Source organism: Diadema antillarum, unplaced genomic scaffold (genome assembly GCF_040938485.1).
Source record: "Diadema antillarum isolate AM-2024a unplaced genomic scaffold, OU_Dant_1.0 seq00000912_RagTag, whole genome shotgun sequence".
In the NCBI taxonomy this organism is placed as follows: Eukaryota; Metazoa; Echinodermata; class Echinoidea; order Diadematoida; family Diadematidae; genus Diadema; species Diadema antillarum.
This window is the reverse complement of record NW_027271768.1, coordinates 175,814-193,535: the sequence shown is the minus strand read 5'-3', so window position 1 is coordinate 193,535 and position 17,722 is coordinate 175,814. Positions and strand designations below refer to the sequence as shown.

The window sequence follows — 17,722 nt, the reverse complement described above, 5'->3', positions numbered from 1 at the left end:
CATTCCTTTTCTTATTCTACCATGTGAAATACACTATCACTGAATGAAGGAATATAATAAAAAAGCAGAACCGACCTAGCTGCAAAAAGGGGTGTTTTCTAGAAGTTCTTAGAATACATTCTTTCGAAGTAGAGCTTAGGAAAGTGCCTGCATTACAAAAAAAAAGGGGGGGGGTTTAGGAACGCCTGTCTCACAAGAACTGAAAGGAAGGTATCTTTTTCCACTCATCGGGTCACTCTGGGGAAAGATAGAATACATGGTAACAATAGCTGACTAGTTGATCACAGTTCTGAAGCAAAGCCTGAGCTGTAGGCTTCGGTTATGTAGGCAAAATAATTCAGGTAATTATTACTGTGATGGCATAAAATTAGTAGAATTATTTAATGTGAATAGTAGGAATAAGTGTTTTTCTGATCATGTTTACTCATCATACTAACTTTACATGTAATAGTACGTCATGAATAATCTGAGCCTCCTACCAGAATTGTCTATAGAGTTTTATGATCGAGAGTATCAAAGATTTTATTCATAACTGTCAAAGTAACATGCTATTCTTCTGAGAACTGTGTTATTACTTATCTTATTGTTACTTATTATACGATAGCAAATGACTTTCCTAAAACCAAACCTCTTATCTTATTCTGTTTTGCTCAAAAGCGCGGAGTGAATTTCGTGAGGTTACCATGGCTCCTCAAGTAGTACTTCTGACTGGATGTTCGTCGGGTCTCGGATTCTCTATGGCTCGACGTCTCGCACAAGACCCCGATCAACGCTACCTTGTCATTGCAACCGACAAAGACATGGCAGGAAAGGCCGAGTTGGTTGCCGCCGTTGGGGACACTATTGATAAGACAATCTTCATCAAGGAGATGGACATCACCAAGGATGAAGACATCACACGAGTAGTTGATGATGCCATTAAAACATACGAACGCATTGATATTCTCAGTGAGTATATTATAACGGCATGACCAGATTACTCTTGAAACGATGTGCGCAATAATTTTGTAGTTGACATTTTGCATCGTCATTGCTCCGCCATTTCTTTATTGCTATTACTGCTTTGCAGTGTCTCACCGTCCTTATGAAATGTACAATAAACAGACGATAAACAGTTTGCTAATGTATAGTTTCAAATGGTATTTTTTCAATTTTCACAAACCTTTAATCGTTTCTTCACTAATTCTTAACAGCAAATTCTAGAGACCAGGTGAGTTCACGAGATTTTCTAAAAACTTTTAGGCCTACATTTTTATTGATTTTGGACAGATTAAGGCATTCGACCAATCCCTGGTACGTCTCTCCCAAAAAGAGAGTGCAGAGAAGTAAAAAAAAAAGTTAATAAATTTGTGTTTGACTTTGTTGATTTTGCTTGTTTTCGTGTTGTATAAGACCACTAGAGACACCATCTAAAATCAATTACATCAATTAAACCGAATTACACTGCGTACTGTAATTTTTACATCTTCGCTAACATGTTAAAGGAGACTTCCGAATGATTTTTTTTCTGATTTTTACATTATGAATAACTTTAAAGAAGTTAAACTGAATCGCAGAGTTTCAGAATTTGTGATGATTGGGATGATAAATAAGAATGTTTTTGAAATTTAAAACAAATGAACAAGGATGAGGACATGGCTGCCTCATACTAAGAATTCATGAGTTGTGGCTCAAGGAAGCAGAACAAAAGAAGAAGGCATGCATAGATTATACACGGGTGAACTTGCAAGCAAGCGGTATTGTAATGGAATTGCACTGCCACATTTCTAAAATATGTGAGGCTCCTGTGTCATCAACATTGTTCAGTGTAATTTGTTTAAGGTTATTTCAGAGTATTGTTTCTCGAGCGCATTCTAAGTGCATGGCAACCAAAGAGATTTCTCCTTGATGGCAACCGAATTATGCACATTCAAGAGCGAATCAGTGGCTTTCCTAGCCTGTGTAATGATAATATTCATGAGATAATATCTCTAGGTTACGAAAAGAAAAGCGCGAAGCGCAGTATTGATACCAAGTTTACCGCGCGAATTGTTTGCTCAAAATATATGGCGCTCCTACCCCAAAGTAGGAGAAGGCGACGTGGAGGGTCCAGCAGGAGCGCTGTCGAGGTAGCCCGAAGCTCATAATTATATTAATCGTCCGCAAAGAGGCTGGGGGTCATCATAGATAGTAGTTCAGGTAGTTCAGGTAAATCTATTTTGTCATTAACAAACTGCTCGTGATTTTTTTTCCCATTCTTTTTTTTTTAAGTCAACGTAGCCGGAGTTGCTACTATGGGGCTTCCAGAGCGCATGTCACGTGCCAGGATAGAGAGTATATTCAACGTAAACACTATCGGCACGATCCGACTCACCCTGGCCGTACTCCCTAACATGAAACATAAAAAGGCGGGAAAAATCATCAGTGTCACCAGCGTTGGGGGAGTGAGAGGTAAGGTAAAAATATAAAAGTCTCCTGCGTAAATATTTATTGCCAAAGTACGTCATTCCGAACATGTCGTCTCTACACAAATGCAATGAACATGTCATTGTGCAATAGATTTACAACTCCATTCTATCAGTTATTCTTGCCATTTAATGTGTAAGTGTAATGTTAATTTCTAAATATATGTATACTTTTGTTATGTGATTTGCAAAAAAAAAACAGAAATAAAAGCAACCCAAACCAATAACCGCATGAGTAGACTGTAAATTACAGAAAGTCACAATGGTTTACTCCCTTTTCATTACCTACAGTGTAGATGGGTTAAGAAAGTATTTTTTATTGAGTTGATGTCATTTTAAAGCACTGCTTAGAGCCTCTTCTACTTGCATCTGTCCTTTATTATTACAAATTAAAGTCTGGTGGCATTTTGGAGGTATGTGATGCGTACATTACATTCATACATACATTCCTCTAGCTTGTTACCAAAAGGCGCTAAATCCGTCATTTTTCAATGGATTTAGCGCCTTTTGGTTTCTTGATTCCGATCTCTTGAATTATCTTCATATATATTGCAAAGCACCCACAAGTACCTCTGTAAAATGGAAAAAAAAATCACTTGACAAAATGTCAGGGTGCCCAAAATTTGCGTGTTCTTCAACGACATTTCTTGAGTTCTGTTCTGTCATTGATGGTATTGTGTGTTTGTTTGTGTGTGTGTGTGTGTGCGTGTGTGTGTGTGTGTGTGTTTGAGTGTGTGTGTGTGTGTGTGTGTGTGCGTGTGTTTGTGTGACCCTGCCCAGGAAAACCAGCAACTCGTCGCCAGATGTATAAATACACCTATACATGTATCTTCTAATATTGATGTGCAGGCGTGCCTTACGGTGAGGTGTACAGCGCCTCCAAGTTTGCCGTGGAAGGGTTCTTTGAATCGCTGCTCCCCGCTGTCAAGTCATTCAATATCAGGTGACAGCAAAACGGAATTTCTGGTACAACTCAAGTTTGTAAAGACGAAAAGAGACTAATTATTTCCTACCAAAATCTCTTAGAGAAGCATCTTCCATTGATGGTTTCAAAAAGAATCTCAAGACCAATATTTTCAATTTAAATTGACAATATTGTATTATACCTGTATGTACAGTATGTGTACGTATATAGTGTTCGTTGGTTTATTGTCTTACTATTCTGTGATACTGTTGTAACGTGACACAATATGTACTCTGTTCTATTGCGCCTTGAGTATCTTTTTAGGTAGAAATGAGCGCTTTATAAGAGTCTCACTATTATTAATAAATTAGTATTATTATAACGACAAGTGCATTATCATTCCCATTGCTTAGTATGTTAGCGCATCGTCTTGTGAATGTCAGAATAGCACTCAAAATGACATTTCATTGAATTTCACTTAGATAACACTTGCTTCAATTCAATTCAATTCAATTCATTTTATTTCCATACTTCTCATTTGTGGACATTATAACAAAAATCAAACAAGTTCTTTCACCTTGTAAACAATGTGCGAAACACAACAATATACATGGTGATAACTTCACGTAGATTTGTAAGCTGTTGTTGTTGTCGTTGTTTATATGTGTTTGTGATTTAAACCCAGATCTCAAGTTCGAAACGTATGGTTTTAAGAGAAGACTGGAGTATTTTTATCTAACTCTATAGCTGTTTGGAAATGACCAAGATATGATATCAAAATGTACCGGATACCAGTGGCGTATCTAGGGGGGGCAAGGGGGGCACGTGCCCCGGGCGCCACTCCTTGGGGGCGCAAAAAAACGAGAAAACGAAAAAAAAAAGAAGAAAAAAAAAGAAAGAAGAAGAAGAAGAAGAAGGGAAAAAAAAAACTTGCCCGGACGGGGGAGGAGGAGGGGGGGGGGGGGGAGGGAGAAGGGGGCAGAAAACCAAATCAAACAAGATAAAAACAAAACATGATGATGACACGGACAAATAACAATGTTTATTGTGTTATTGTGTTCACACAAGAATTCCGAATTCCATGTTTTGTAAGCTGAAATACAAAAATTTTCGGCTCGCTCGCTGCGCTCGCCCGCCAAAAATTAACAACAACAACAAAAAGAAAGAACAAAACGTGATGATGACGCAGAAATATACAAATGTCGACTCATTACTCGCGCATACAAATTTATAGTATTTTTCAAGTCCTCAGTCTGTTGGTATGAATCGTTATCTATAAGGCCGTCACTGTATCTTGATTAGAATTGTAAGATTTAATAAGCAAAAAAGACAAGAATTCCATGTTTTGTAAGCTGAAATACAAAAATTTTCGTCTCGCTCGCTGCGCTCGCTCGCCAAAATTTATCAAAAAAAGAAGATAAGAACAAAACGTGATGATGACGCGGAAATAAATAAATTTCGACTTACTCGCGCATACTAATTTAGAGTATTTTTTCAAGTCCTTAGTTTGTTGTATAAATCGTTATCTCTAAAGCCGTCACTATATCTTGATTAGAATTGTAAGATTTAGTAAACAAAATACAACAAGAATTCCATATTTTGTAAGCTGAAATGCACAAGTTTTCGGCTCGCTCGCTGCGCTCGCCCGCCAAAAATTAACAACAACAACAAAAAAGAACAAAACGTGATGATGACGCAGAAATATACAAATGTCGACTCATTACTCGCGCATACAAATTAAGAGTATTTTTCAAGTCCTCAGTCTGTTGGTATGAATCGTTATCTATAAGGCCGTCACTGTATCTTGATTAGAATTGTAAGATTTAATAAGCAAAAAAGACAAGAATTCCATGTTTTGTAAGCTGAAATACAAAAATTTTCGGCTCGCTCGCCAAAATTTATCAAAAAAAGAAGAAGATAAGAACAAAACGTGATGATGACGCGGAAATAAACAAATTTCGACTTACTCGCGCATACTAATTTAGAGTAATTTTTCAAGTCCTTAGTTTGTTGTATAAATCGTTATCTCTAAAGCCGTCACTATATCTTGATTAGAATTGTAAGATTTAATAAGCAAAAAACAACAAGAATTCCATGTTTTGTAAGCTGAAATACACAAGTTTTCGGCTCGCTCGCTGCGCTCGCTCGCCAAAATTTATAAAAAAAAAAGATAAGAACAAAACGTAATGATGACGCAGAAGTATACAAATTTCGGCTGACTCGCGCATATATACTAATTTAGAGTATTTTTTCAAGTCCTTAGTTTGTTGGTATAAATCGTTATCTATAAGGCCGTCACCATATCTAGATTAGAATTTTAAGATTTAATAAGAAAAAATGACATGAATTCCATGTTTTGTAAGCTGAAATACAAAAATTTTCGGCTCGCTCGCTGTGCTCACTCGCCTAAATTTATCAAAAAAAGAAGACGATAAGAACAAAACGTAATGATGACGCGGAAATAAACAAATTTCGACTTTGTAATACTCGCGCATACTAATTTAGAGTATTTTTTTTCAAGTCCTTAGTTTGTTGTATAAATCGTTATCTCTAAAGCCGTCACCATATCTTGATTAGAATTGTAAGATTTAATAAGCAAAAAAACAACAAGAATTCCATGTTTTGTAAGCTGAAATACACAAGTTTTCGGCTCGCTCGCCAAAATGTATCAAAAAAAAAAGATAAGAACAAAACGTAACTAGACTCGGAATTTGTCAACACTGACAAATTAGGTGATCCGATTTTTTTTTTTAATCGATGATTCGAGTCCTGATCGCAATAGGCATGACCATACAGGTTTCATCTGTGTTTAATGACATTGGCCGTGTGATGTTTGGATTCTCATTTAGAAAAGAGAGTCAGGTCTGCCATCTTAGGTACCAAATTCGGTATACACTATAACGAAGATACAGAATAAAACATTTATGACCTTTGACCCTACTTTACATACCCAAGATGGTGTTCATAACAATATAATGTACGTGACATGAACTAAACATGTGCAAAATACGGGGGTGATAGGGAATGTCTTTCTTGAGTTATTGCAAAGAAAGTTGCAGAAAGAAAGAAATATGAAAATACATCGAAGCTAAGCTTGAATTTTAGCGAAGTTTTTCGACGTGATTTCGATGTCATATGAAAAGGAATGGGCAAAGTAACGATAGCGCAAAGTCTCAGCTACAACATATTAAAATCTGGGAGAAATTCACCGAAAGGTAAGTGAGATCTAAAATCATGTCAATTTTCACATCTAGACAAATTCCCTCCCATAGAGTTAACACGTCATAACGAAGACAGAGAAAAAAGTACATATGACCTTTGACCTCACTTTGCACAGACAAGATGGCATCTGAGCAAAAAGTGGTTATCTTGTGAAATGATTCTTGTAACATGGTCTTTACGTGTACAAAATATGGGAAAAAAAGGACATGTATTCACCAAGATACAGGATGAAACATTTATGACCTTTGACCCTGATTTACATACCCAAGATGGCGTTTGATCAAGTAGTTGTTATTTCATGAAATAATGTACGTGACATGAACTAAATATGTACAAAATATGGTGGTGATAGGGTATGTTTTTCTTGAGTTCTTGCAAAGAAAGTTGCAGAAACAAAGAAATATTTTAATACATCGAAGATTAGCTTTAATTTCAACCAAGTTTTCTGACGTAATCCCAACATCGTAAGAAAAAAACGAAGGTACACTTACGATAGCCCAAAGTCTCAGCTACAACATACTAAAATCTAGGAGATATTCACCGAAGCATAAGTGAGCTAGTGCTTGATAAAGATAGTCATGTCAATTTTCATTTCCAGAAAAACTGCACTCCCATAGAGATAACACGTAAACTGGCCAAATTTGAAAGGTTACGTTCAATCCATTTTTACGAGGTGATGCCGTCATCCAAGCAAAACTGTGTTATTTTATTTATGAAAGACTATTTAATAAGCTACAACATACCGAAATCTGGGCCAAAATCAGCAAAGGATAAGTGAGATACGCTCGAGTGACCTTGAAATTTGATGACGTCATTTTGAAAATTTACTCTTTTTATTTCATTAAGAAATTTTATATCTTTTAATCATTTTTTCAGCATTGCCACCCCATGAAATGACATGTACATTTCATCAGCTTTCAAAATATGTAAAGAAAATGGGGGGTCACCGTCCATCCTGACGAGTAAAATCGGGTTTAAAATTGGCGGTTTTTTGGCATAGTTGCACTGTATATCGCCATTGACGCGCGCGCGGAATTTCAACTTTGACGGGCCCGCATGACGTCATATTGAGTTGGATTGATTTGAAACTTGGTCGAAATATTCCTTGACATTTCAGGCATCCGATCGGGGTGAGAAAACGGGAAATTTCTATTGCATATAAGCTGTGCGTGCGTATATGTGCGCGCGCGTACGCGTCCGTCCGATTTTTTCAATTTTTCAAAAAATGCTCCAAATGGTCTGAAACGTGTGCAAAAAACTTTTGAGCTAGATTGGAGCATACAAATATTTCAACGCGCGCGTACGCGCACGTTTTAAGAGTACAAATGAATTTTGAGAACATGAGTAGAATCACCTTGATTCGAACTATATGTGAGGTAAATTTCATGGAAAAATTCCATTCCATTAATGAGATATGAATGAGAATGTGTTTTCATATAATGACGTCATAGTGACGTCACGGTCGACTGATCACTATGATTTTATTAGATCTGTCGTCTTTTGGACATGATACATATATGGTATAATTTTGACATTGATAGGATCAGGACTTTCTGAGCTAACCTCTACACAACATTTGAGCAAAAAGAATTTTTTGTGACAACGGGAAGTTTAACACTAGACTTGGAATTTGTCAAGACTGACAAATTAGGTGATCCGATTTTTTTTAATCAATGATTCGAGTCCTGATCGCAATAGGCATGACCATATAGGTTTCATCTGTGTTTAGAGACATTGGACGTGTGATATTTGGATTCTCATTTAGAAAAGAGAGTTAGGTCTGCTATCTCTGTTACCAAATTCGGTATACACTATAAAGAAGATACAGAATGAAGTATATTTGACCATTGACCCAACTTTGCACAGCCAAGATGGCATCTGACCAAAAAGTGGTTATTTTGTGAAATGATTCTTGTAACATGGCCTTTGCGTGTGTAAAATATGGGAAAGATAGGACATGTATTCACCAAGATACAGGTTAAAACATTTATGACCTTTGACCCTAATTTACATACCCAAGATGGTGTCTGATCAAGTAGTTGTTATTTTATGAAATAATGTACGTGACATAAACTAAACATGTGCCAAATATGGGGATGATAGGGGCTGTTTTTCTTGAGTTATTGCAAAGAAAGTTGCAGAGAGAAAGAAATATCTCAATACATCGAATATAAGTTTGATGTCAACCAAGTTTTTACGTGATCTCGGCATCGTATGAAAAAATGAAGAATCACTGATGATAGCCCAAAGTCTCAGCTACATCATATTAAAATCTGGGAGAAATTTACAGAAGAGTAAGTGAGGTAGTGCTCGATAAAGAAAGTCATGTCAATTTTCATTTCCAGAAAAATTCCCTCCCATAGAGATAACACGTAAACTGGTTAAATTTGACAAGGTTACATTATATCCATTTTCACGTGGTGAAGACATCATCCGATTAAAACTTTGATTAACAAAACTTAAAGAGTATTACATTGGCTACAACATACTAACATCTGGAAGAAATTCACCGAAGGGTAATTGAGCTAGTCGTCGATAAAGACAATCATGTCAATTTTCACATCTAGAAAAATTCCCTCCCATAGAGATAACACGTCATAATAAAGATAAAGAAAGAAGTACATATGACCTTTGACCCTACTTTGCACAGACAAGATGGCGTCTGAGCAAAAAGTGGTTATTTTGTGAAATGATTCTTGTAACATGGTCTTTACGTATGCAAAATATGGGAAAGATAAGACATGTATTAACCAAGATACAGGATGAAACATTTTTGACCTTTGACCCTAATTTACATACCCAAGAAGGTGCCCGATCAAGTAGTTGTTATTTTATGAAATAATGTACGTGACATAAACTAAACATGTGCAAAATATTGGGCTGATAGAGCTTGTTTTTCTTGAGTTATTGCAAAGAAAGTTGCAGAAAGAAAGGAATATGAAAATACATGGAAGATAAGCTTTAATTTCAACCAAGTTTTTGGGCATGATGCCGACTCCGTATGAAAAAACGAAGGGCACATTAACGATAGCCCAAAGTCTCAGCTACAACATACTAAAATATGGGAGAAATTCACCGAAGCATAAGTGAGCTAGTGCTCGATAAAGATAGTCATGTCAGTTTTCATTTCCAGAAAAACTGCACTCCCATAGAGATAACACGTAAACTGGTCAAATTTGACAAGATTACTTTAAATCCATTTTTACGAGGTGATGCCGTCATCCAATCAAATTGTTGTTATTATATATCTGAAAGACCATTTAATAAGCTACAACATATTGAAATTTGGACGTAAATCAATTAAAGAAAAAGTGAGATATGCTTGAATGAACTTGAAATTTGATGACGTCATTTTGAAAATTTACTTTTTTAACTTTATTAAGAAATTTGATATCTTTGAATGACTTTTTCAGTATCGCCAACCCATAAACTGACATGTACAACTCATCAGCTTTCAGAATATGTAAAGAAAATGGGGGGTCACCGTCCATCCTGACGAGTAAAATCGGATTTAAAATTGGCGGTTTTGGGGCATTGTTGTACTGTATATCGCCATTGACGCGCGCGCGGAATTTCAACTTTGACAGTCCCGTATGACGTCATATTGAGTCGGATTGACTTGAAACTTGCTAGAAATATTCCTTGACTTTTCAGACATCCGATAAATGTAAAAAATCGGGAAATTTCTGTTGCATATGAGCTGTACGTGCGTATATGTGCGCGCGCGTACGCGTCCGTCCAATTTTTTCAATTTTTCAAAAAATGCTCCAAATGGTCTGAAACGTATGCAAAAAAAATTTGAGCTTGATTGGAGCATACAAATATTTCAACGCGCGCGTACGCGCACGTCTTTACGATGCGAGGAATTCTGAAAATATGGGTAGAATTCCCTTGAATTGAAATTTATGTGACGTAAATTTCATTGAGAAATTCCACTCCATTAATGAGATATGATTGAAAATGTGTTTTCATATAATGACGTCATAGTGACGTCACGGTCGACTGATCACTACGATTTTACTTGACATGTCGTCTTTGGGACATGATACACATATGGTATAAGTTTGACATTCATAGGCAATGCACTTTCTGAGCTTATCTCTACACAACTTTTGCGGAGAAATAAAGAAGAAGAAGAAGAAGAACAAAGAATCAGTACAGATACAGAAGGTGATCCGAGAGGATTCTCGGATCACCTAACTAGACTTGGAATTTGTCAAGACTGACAAATTAGGTGATCCGATTTGTTTTAATCGATGATTCGAGTCCTGATCGCAATAGGCATGACCATATAGGTTTCATCTGTGTTTAGAGACATTGGCCGTGTAATGTTTGGATTCCCAATTAGAAAAGAGAGTCAGGTCTGCCATCTTTGGTACCAAATTCGGTATACACTATAACGAAGATACAGAATGAAGTATATTTGACCATTGACCCAACTTTGCACAGCCAAGATGGCATCTGAGCAAAAAGTGGTTATTTTGTGAAATGATTCTTGTAACATGGTCTTTGCGTGTGGAAAATATGGGAAAGATAGGACATGTATTCACCAAGATACAGGTTGAAACATTTATGACCTTTGACCCTAATTTACATACCCAAGATGGTGTCTGATCAAGTAGTTGTTATTTTATGAAATAATGTACGTGACATGAACTAAACATGTGCAAAATATGGGCGTGATAGGGGCTGATTTTCTTGACTTATTGCAAAGAAAGTTGCAGAAAGAAAGAAATATCTCAATACATCGAAGATAAGTTTGATTTCAACCAAGTTTTTTGATGTGATCTCGGCATCTTATGAAAAATTGTAGAAATATTAACGATAGCCCAAAGTCTCAGCTACAACATATTAAAATCTGGGAGAAATTCACCGAAGAGTAAGTGAACTAGTGCTCAATAAAGACCGTCATGTCAATTTTCATTTCCAGAAAAATTCCCTCCCATAGAGATAACACGTAAACTGGTTAAATTTGACAAGGTTACATTATATCTATTTTCACGAGGTGAAGACATCATCCGATTAAAACTTTGATTGAACCAAACTTAAAGAGTATTACATTGGCTACAACATACTAAAATCTGGAAGAAATTCACCGAAGGGTAATTGAGCTAGTCGTTGATAAAGACAATCATGTCAATTTTCACATCTAGAAAAATTCCCTCCCATAGAGATAACACGTCATAATGAAGATAAAGAAAGAAGTACATATGACCTTTGACCCTACTTTGCACAGACAAGATGGCGTCTGAGCAAAAAGTAGTTATTTTGTGAAATGATCCTTGTAACATGGTCTTTACGTGTGCAAAATATGGGAAAGATGAGACATGTATTCACCAAGATACAGGATGAAACATTTTTGACCTTTGACCCTAATTTACATACCCAAGAAGGTGCCCGATCAAGTAGTTGTTATTTTATGAAATAATGTACGTGACATAAACTAAACATGTGCAAAATATTGGGCTGATAGAGCTTGTTTTTCTTGAGTTATTGCAAAGAAAGTTGCAGAAAGAAAGGAATATGAAAATACATGGAAGATAAGCTTTAATTTCAACCAAGTTTTTGGGCATGATGCCGACTCCGTATGAAAAAACGAAGGGCACACTTACGATAGCCCAAAGTCTCAGCTACAACATACTAAAATATGGGAGAAATTCACCGAAGCATAAGTGAGCTAGTGCTCGATAAAGATAGTCATGTCAGTTTTCATTTCCAGAAAAACTGCACTCCCATAGAGATAACACGTAAACTGGTCAAATTTAACAATGTTACATTTAATCCCTTTTTACGAGGTGATGCCGTCATCTAATCAAATTGTTGTTATTATATATCTGAAAGACCATTTAATAAGCTACAACATATTGAAATTTCAACGAAAATCAACTAAAGAATAAGTGAGATATGCTTGAATGAACTTGAAATTTGATGACGTCATTTTGAAAATTTACTTTTTTTACTTTATTAAGAAATTTGATACCTTTTAATCATTTTTTCAGCATTGCCACCCCATGAAATAACATGTACAACTCATCAGCTTTCAGAATATGTAAAGAAAATGGGGGGTCACCGTCCATCCTGACGAGTAAAATTGGATTTAAAATTGGTAGTTTTTTGGCATTGTTGCACTGTATATCGCCATTGACGCGCGCGCGGAATTTCAACTTTGACGGGCCCGTATGACGTCATATTGAGTCCGATTGACTTGAAACTTGGTAGAAATATTCCTTGATCTTTCAGGTATCGGATCAAAGTGAAAAAACGGGAAATTTCTATTGCATATGAGCTGTGCGTGCGTATATGCGCGCGCGCGTACGCGTCCGTCCAATTTTTTCAATTTTTCAAAAAATGCTCCAAATGGTCTGAAACGTGTGCAAAAAAAATTTGAGCTCGATTTGAGCATACAAATATTTCAACGCGCGCGTACGCGCACTTTTTAATAATAGATTTAAATTTTGATAATATGAGTAGAATGCGCTTGACTTGAAATATATGTGACGTAAATTTCATTGAAAAATTCCATTCCATTAATGAGATATGATTGAGAATGTGTTTTCATATAATGACGTCATAGTGACGTCACGGTCGACTGATCACTTTGATTTTAGTTCGATTGCCGTCTTTGGGAGACGATACATATATGGTTTAAGTTTGAAATTGATAGGAAGAGGACTTTCTGAGCTAATCGATACACAACTTTTGGGGAGAAATAAGAAGAAAAAGAAGAAGAAGAAAGAATCCGTACAAAAACAGAAGGTGATCCGAGAGGATACTCGGATCACCTAATGATGACGCGGAAATATACAAATTTCGGCTGACTCGCGGATATATACTAATTTAGAGTATTTTTTCAAGTCCTTAGTTTGTTGGTATAAATCGTTATCTATAAGGCCGTCACTATATCTAGATTAGAATTGTAAGATTTAATAAGAAAAAAATGACATGAATTCCATGTTTTGTAAGCTGAAATACAAAAGAATTTCGGCTCGCTCGCTGTGCTCGCTCGCCTAAATTTATCAAAAAAAAAGAAGAAGATAAGAACAAAACGTAATGATGACGCAGAAGTATACAAATTTCGGCTGACTCGCGCATACTAATTTAGAGTATTTCTTCAAGTCCTTAGTTTGTTGGTATAAATCGTTATCTATAAGGCCGTCACTATTATCTAGATTAGAATTTTAAGATTTAATAAGAAAAAATTACATGAATTCCATGTTTTGTAAGCTGAAATGCACAAGTTTTCGGCTCGCTCGCTGCGCTCGCCCGCCAAAAATTAACAACAACAACAAAAAAGAACAAAACGTGATGATGACGCAGAAATATACAAATGTCGACTCATTACTCGCGCATACAAATTAAGAGTATTTTTCAAGTCCTCAGTCTGTTGGTATGAATCGTTATCTATAAGGCCGTCACTGTATCTTGATTAGAATTGTAAGATTTAATAAGCAAAAAAGACAAGAATTCCATGTTTTGTAAGCTGAAATACAAAAATTTTCGGCTCGCTCGCCAAAATTTATCAAAAAAAGAAGAAGATAAGAACAAAACGTGATGATGACGCGGAAATAAACAAATTTCGACTTACTCGCGCATACTAATTTAGAGTAATTTTTCAAGTCCTTAGTTTGTTGTATAAATCGTTATCTCTAAAGCCGTCACTATATCTTGATTAGAATTGTAAGATTTAATAAGCAAAAAACAACAAGAATTCCATGTTTTGTAAGCTGAAATACACAAGTTTTCGGCTCGCTCGCTGCGCTCGCTCGCCAAAATTAAAAAAAAAAAAAGATAAGAACAAAACGTAATGATGACGCAGAAGTATACAAATTTCGGCTGACTCGCGCATATATACTAATTTAGAGTATTTTTTCAAGTCCTTAGTTCGTTGGTATAAATCGTTATCTATAAGGCCGTCACCATATCTAGATTAGAATTTTAAGATTTAATAAGAAAAAATGACATGAATTCCATGTTTTGTAAGCTGAAATACAAAAATTTTCGGCTCGCTCGCTGTGCTCACTCGCCTAAATTTATCAAAAAAAGAAGACGATAAGAACAAAACGTAATGATGACGCGGAAATAAACAAATTTCGACTTTGTAATACTCGCGCATACTAATTTAGAGTATTTTTTTTCAAGTCCTTAGTTTGTTGTATAAATCGTTATCTCTAAAGCCGTCACCATATCTTGATTAGAATTGTAAGATTTAATAAGCAAAAAAACAACAAGAATTCCATGTTTTGTAAGCTGAAATACACAAGTTTTCGGCTCGCTCGCCAAAATGTATCAAAAAAAAAAAGATAAGAACAAAACGTAATGATGACGCGGAAATATACAAATTTCGGCTGACTCGCGGATATATACTAATTTAGAGTATTTTTTCAAGTCCTTAGTTTGTTGGTATAAATCGTTATCTATAAGGCCGTCACTATATCTAGATTAGAATTGTAAGATTTAATAAGAAAAAAATGACATGAATTCCATGTTTTGTAAGCTGAAATACAAAAGAATTTCGGCTCGCTCGCTGTGCTCGCTCGCCTAAATTTATCAAAAAAAAGAAGAAGATAAGAACAAAACGTAATGATGACGCAGAAGTATACAAATTTCGGCTGACTCGCGCATACTAATTTAGAGTATTTCTTCAAGTCCTTAGTTTGTTGGTATAAATCGTTATCTATAAGGCCGTCACTATATCTAGATTAGAATTTTAAGATTTAATAAGAAAAAATTACATGAATTCCATGTTTTGTAAGCTGAAATACAAAAATTTTCGGCTCGCTCGCCAAAATGTATCAAAATTTATTTCATTTAAATCACCCTCAAAAGACCCCTCTTAGGTGCTTGAAAAAGCATATCATGCGGACCTTTTTTTAAAGTCCCTAATATACCGGGATCGGGTTGGGGTTGAACACTTTTTCAGAAATTAGGGGCGCAATTTTCGCGCTTGCCCCGGGCGCCGTTTTCCCTAGATACGCCACTGCTGGATACATCTCTTAATCCGGATGTCAAATGTACAGTGTATAGATCCCTCTACCGTTTGAGTCATATTTATTTGTTTCTGTTGTTTTGAAAACTCAAATCGAGTATCATTTTTGAAAAAAAAAATCAAGAAGGTATCGACCTTATTCCTGGATTCCAGTCTCTATGAAATTATTTTTTCCTTAGATAACATGCTGCAATATCAAGATCTACAATATGACATCAATGTCTTTGTATATCTTTATTTAAACGCTAAACATTGTCCATCTTATGATGACAGATTATATCAAAAAATAACGCGTTAGTTTTTGTTAATATAATTATGTCAGCAGGAGATATGTTTTACCGTTGCACAGACACAAACGCATACATTTTCAGCCAGGTCCTCAGGTCATCACGCTCAGTTATTGTTTCGAATTTTACTGAGATAAGTTTTAAAATTGGGGCAACTGTCGTTTTTTTTTTTCAGTACATTGTAACTACAGTACGTCTATCTGACCAGTGTGGGTACTTTTTGTGGTAGTAGTTGTTTTTGTTGTTGCTAGTGGGTTTTTGTTTGTTTTGTTTTTGTTTGTTTGTTGTTGTTGTTGTTGTTTTTTGGGGGATTGTCAGTTCTAATGTGGTCTGTGGCACTATGTTCAATTTCAAAAATTATTGATTGTACCCTAGGGTTTGCATGGTAGAGCCTGCTCAAATAAAGACAAGAATGGCGACAGGAGTTTGGTCTGACATCGAGACCCAGATCAGTGACGAAACCATTCACGACATCGATCGACGTCAACTGCGCTGCGTTCTTAACGGAATGAAATGGGCTCCAGTCAGTCCAGTAGACGACGTGGTCGACGCCATTATGACGAAATGCGTTCAGGACGATTACCCGGTTTTCAGACACCTGGTTGCTCACCCCTTGATCAAGGGGTCGCTGGAAGGGCCCAGTACCGACCTTACAGGGGAAAAAACTATTGCCCTGCTGCGGAAGATGTTTGGGGCTGAGTAGATTGTGTGTTCGATCATACGGGCAGGAGTGTTTCAAATCCATCACACATTTTGCTTCTATTCTTTCTCTTCTGACAGCCAAACGATCAGCTCTCCTTCACGCAAATCAGTCATATCAGTGTCATCATCCCACTCGGGACATTTATGCTCTGCTTTCTGTATCAAGTCAATTTAATAATTTATGTTAGCCACGTTACTAAGCCGTTCGTTCACAAAGCAATAGATGTTTCAGATGTTAATAGATGTTTCAGAGATAATTGCCAAAAATTCTTGCTCAGCCTAAAGCAGCTAATCTGCTCTCATGTTTACCACTTACAATCTATGGATCAGACCGAGAACAAGACTCGTCAATGTGTGAGGAGATTTAAATGTCTTCCCACACCTCTTCCATAAACTTACTCTGAAAATAATGATGTGGTCAGTAATTTGCACATTCCAATGTTTGGTAAGTAATGACAGTACAAACTACTTTCACATATTACGTCAACAGTTTTTTTATTACAAAACGTCGCGATTCCACGTCTTTAAAGCACTATAATTAAATTCCAATGAATTTACTACTGTTTTGTAAGGTACTTAGTTTATGTACTAAGATAACTAAGACAACTAAGATACTAAGATTATAGAATAAGAACCTGTATGAGTTCATTAGTTGTTAGTGGTTTTTGTATTGGGACTTAAGTATGTATTGTACAGTGAATCATGAGATCTCTTAGGATAATATGCGAATTGCATTAGTCACGGTCATGGCAGCATTTTGTGAGGTACACACACACACACATGCCTGCACACATAGCGTAATACCATGTATGCATTCCTTGTGCTTTGACATGATCAGGAAATGGAAGCAAATATGTCATCAAGATGAAAGAAATGTAATGGCCCAAAATAAAATGAAACATAAGACTTTAATTTGAATTTGCGCTGCCAGATTGGGCCGACGAAAAAGGGAAAAAAAATCTTTTCGGAAATTTGGTGGACCGACGTCAATCTTGGACCAGGGGCCCCTGGCCCCTGGTCCTTGGCTACCGCTAATGTCTCGCCCTGCAAAGAGAACTGTAAGGGTTCCTGTCGTTACCAGTCGAGACTTCGGTCACCAATGATAAGAAAAGTAAAGAACGGTGGACATTAGTAAAGAAAGTCGGAAGAATATTGTTTTCGATATCAGAAGTCTTGT

The 17,722-nt window shown here is 36.3% G+C and overlaps 1 protein-coding gene across 1 annotated transcript; it reads left to right on the top strand.

Moving 5' to 3' along the window:
• The first annotated feature begins 683 nt into the window (after positions 1-683).
• LOC139741246 (retinol dehydrogenase 8-like) lies at positions 684-16,546 on the top strand. Its single transcript, XM_071651843.1, has 4 exons — positions 684-948; positions 2,251-2,430; positions 3,294-3,387; positions 16,219-16,546. The coding sequence occupies exons 1-4, from the start codon at positions 684-686 to the stop codon at positions 16,544-16,546; spliced, it is 867 nt and encodes a 288-aa protein (XP_071507944.1).
• The last annotated feature ends 1,176 nt before the right edge of the window (positions 16,547-17,722 follow it).

Excerpts from the sequence above, each read along its gene's own strand:
- LOC139741246 (XM_071651843.1), top strand. The coding sequence starts at position 684 with ATGGCTCCTCAAGTAGTACTTCTGACTGGATGTTCGTCGGGTCTCGGA. Across the intron at positions 949-2,250 it reads CGAACGCATTGATATTCTCA|TCAACGTAGCCGGAGTTGCT; the intron begins GTGAGTATATTA and ends TTTTTTTTTAAG. Across the intron at positions 3,388-16,218 it reads GTCAAGTCATTCAATATCAG|GGTTTGCATGGTAGAGCCTG; the intron begins GTGACAGCAAAA and ends ATTGTACCCTAG.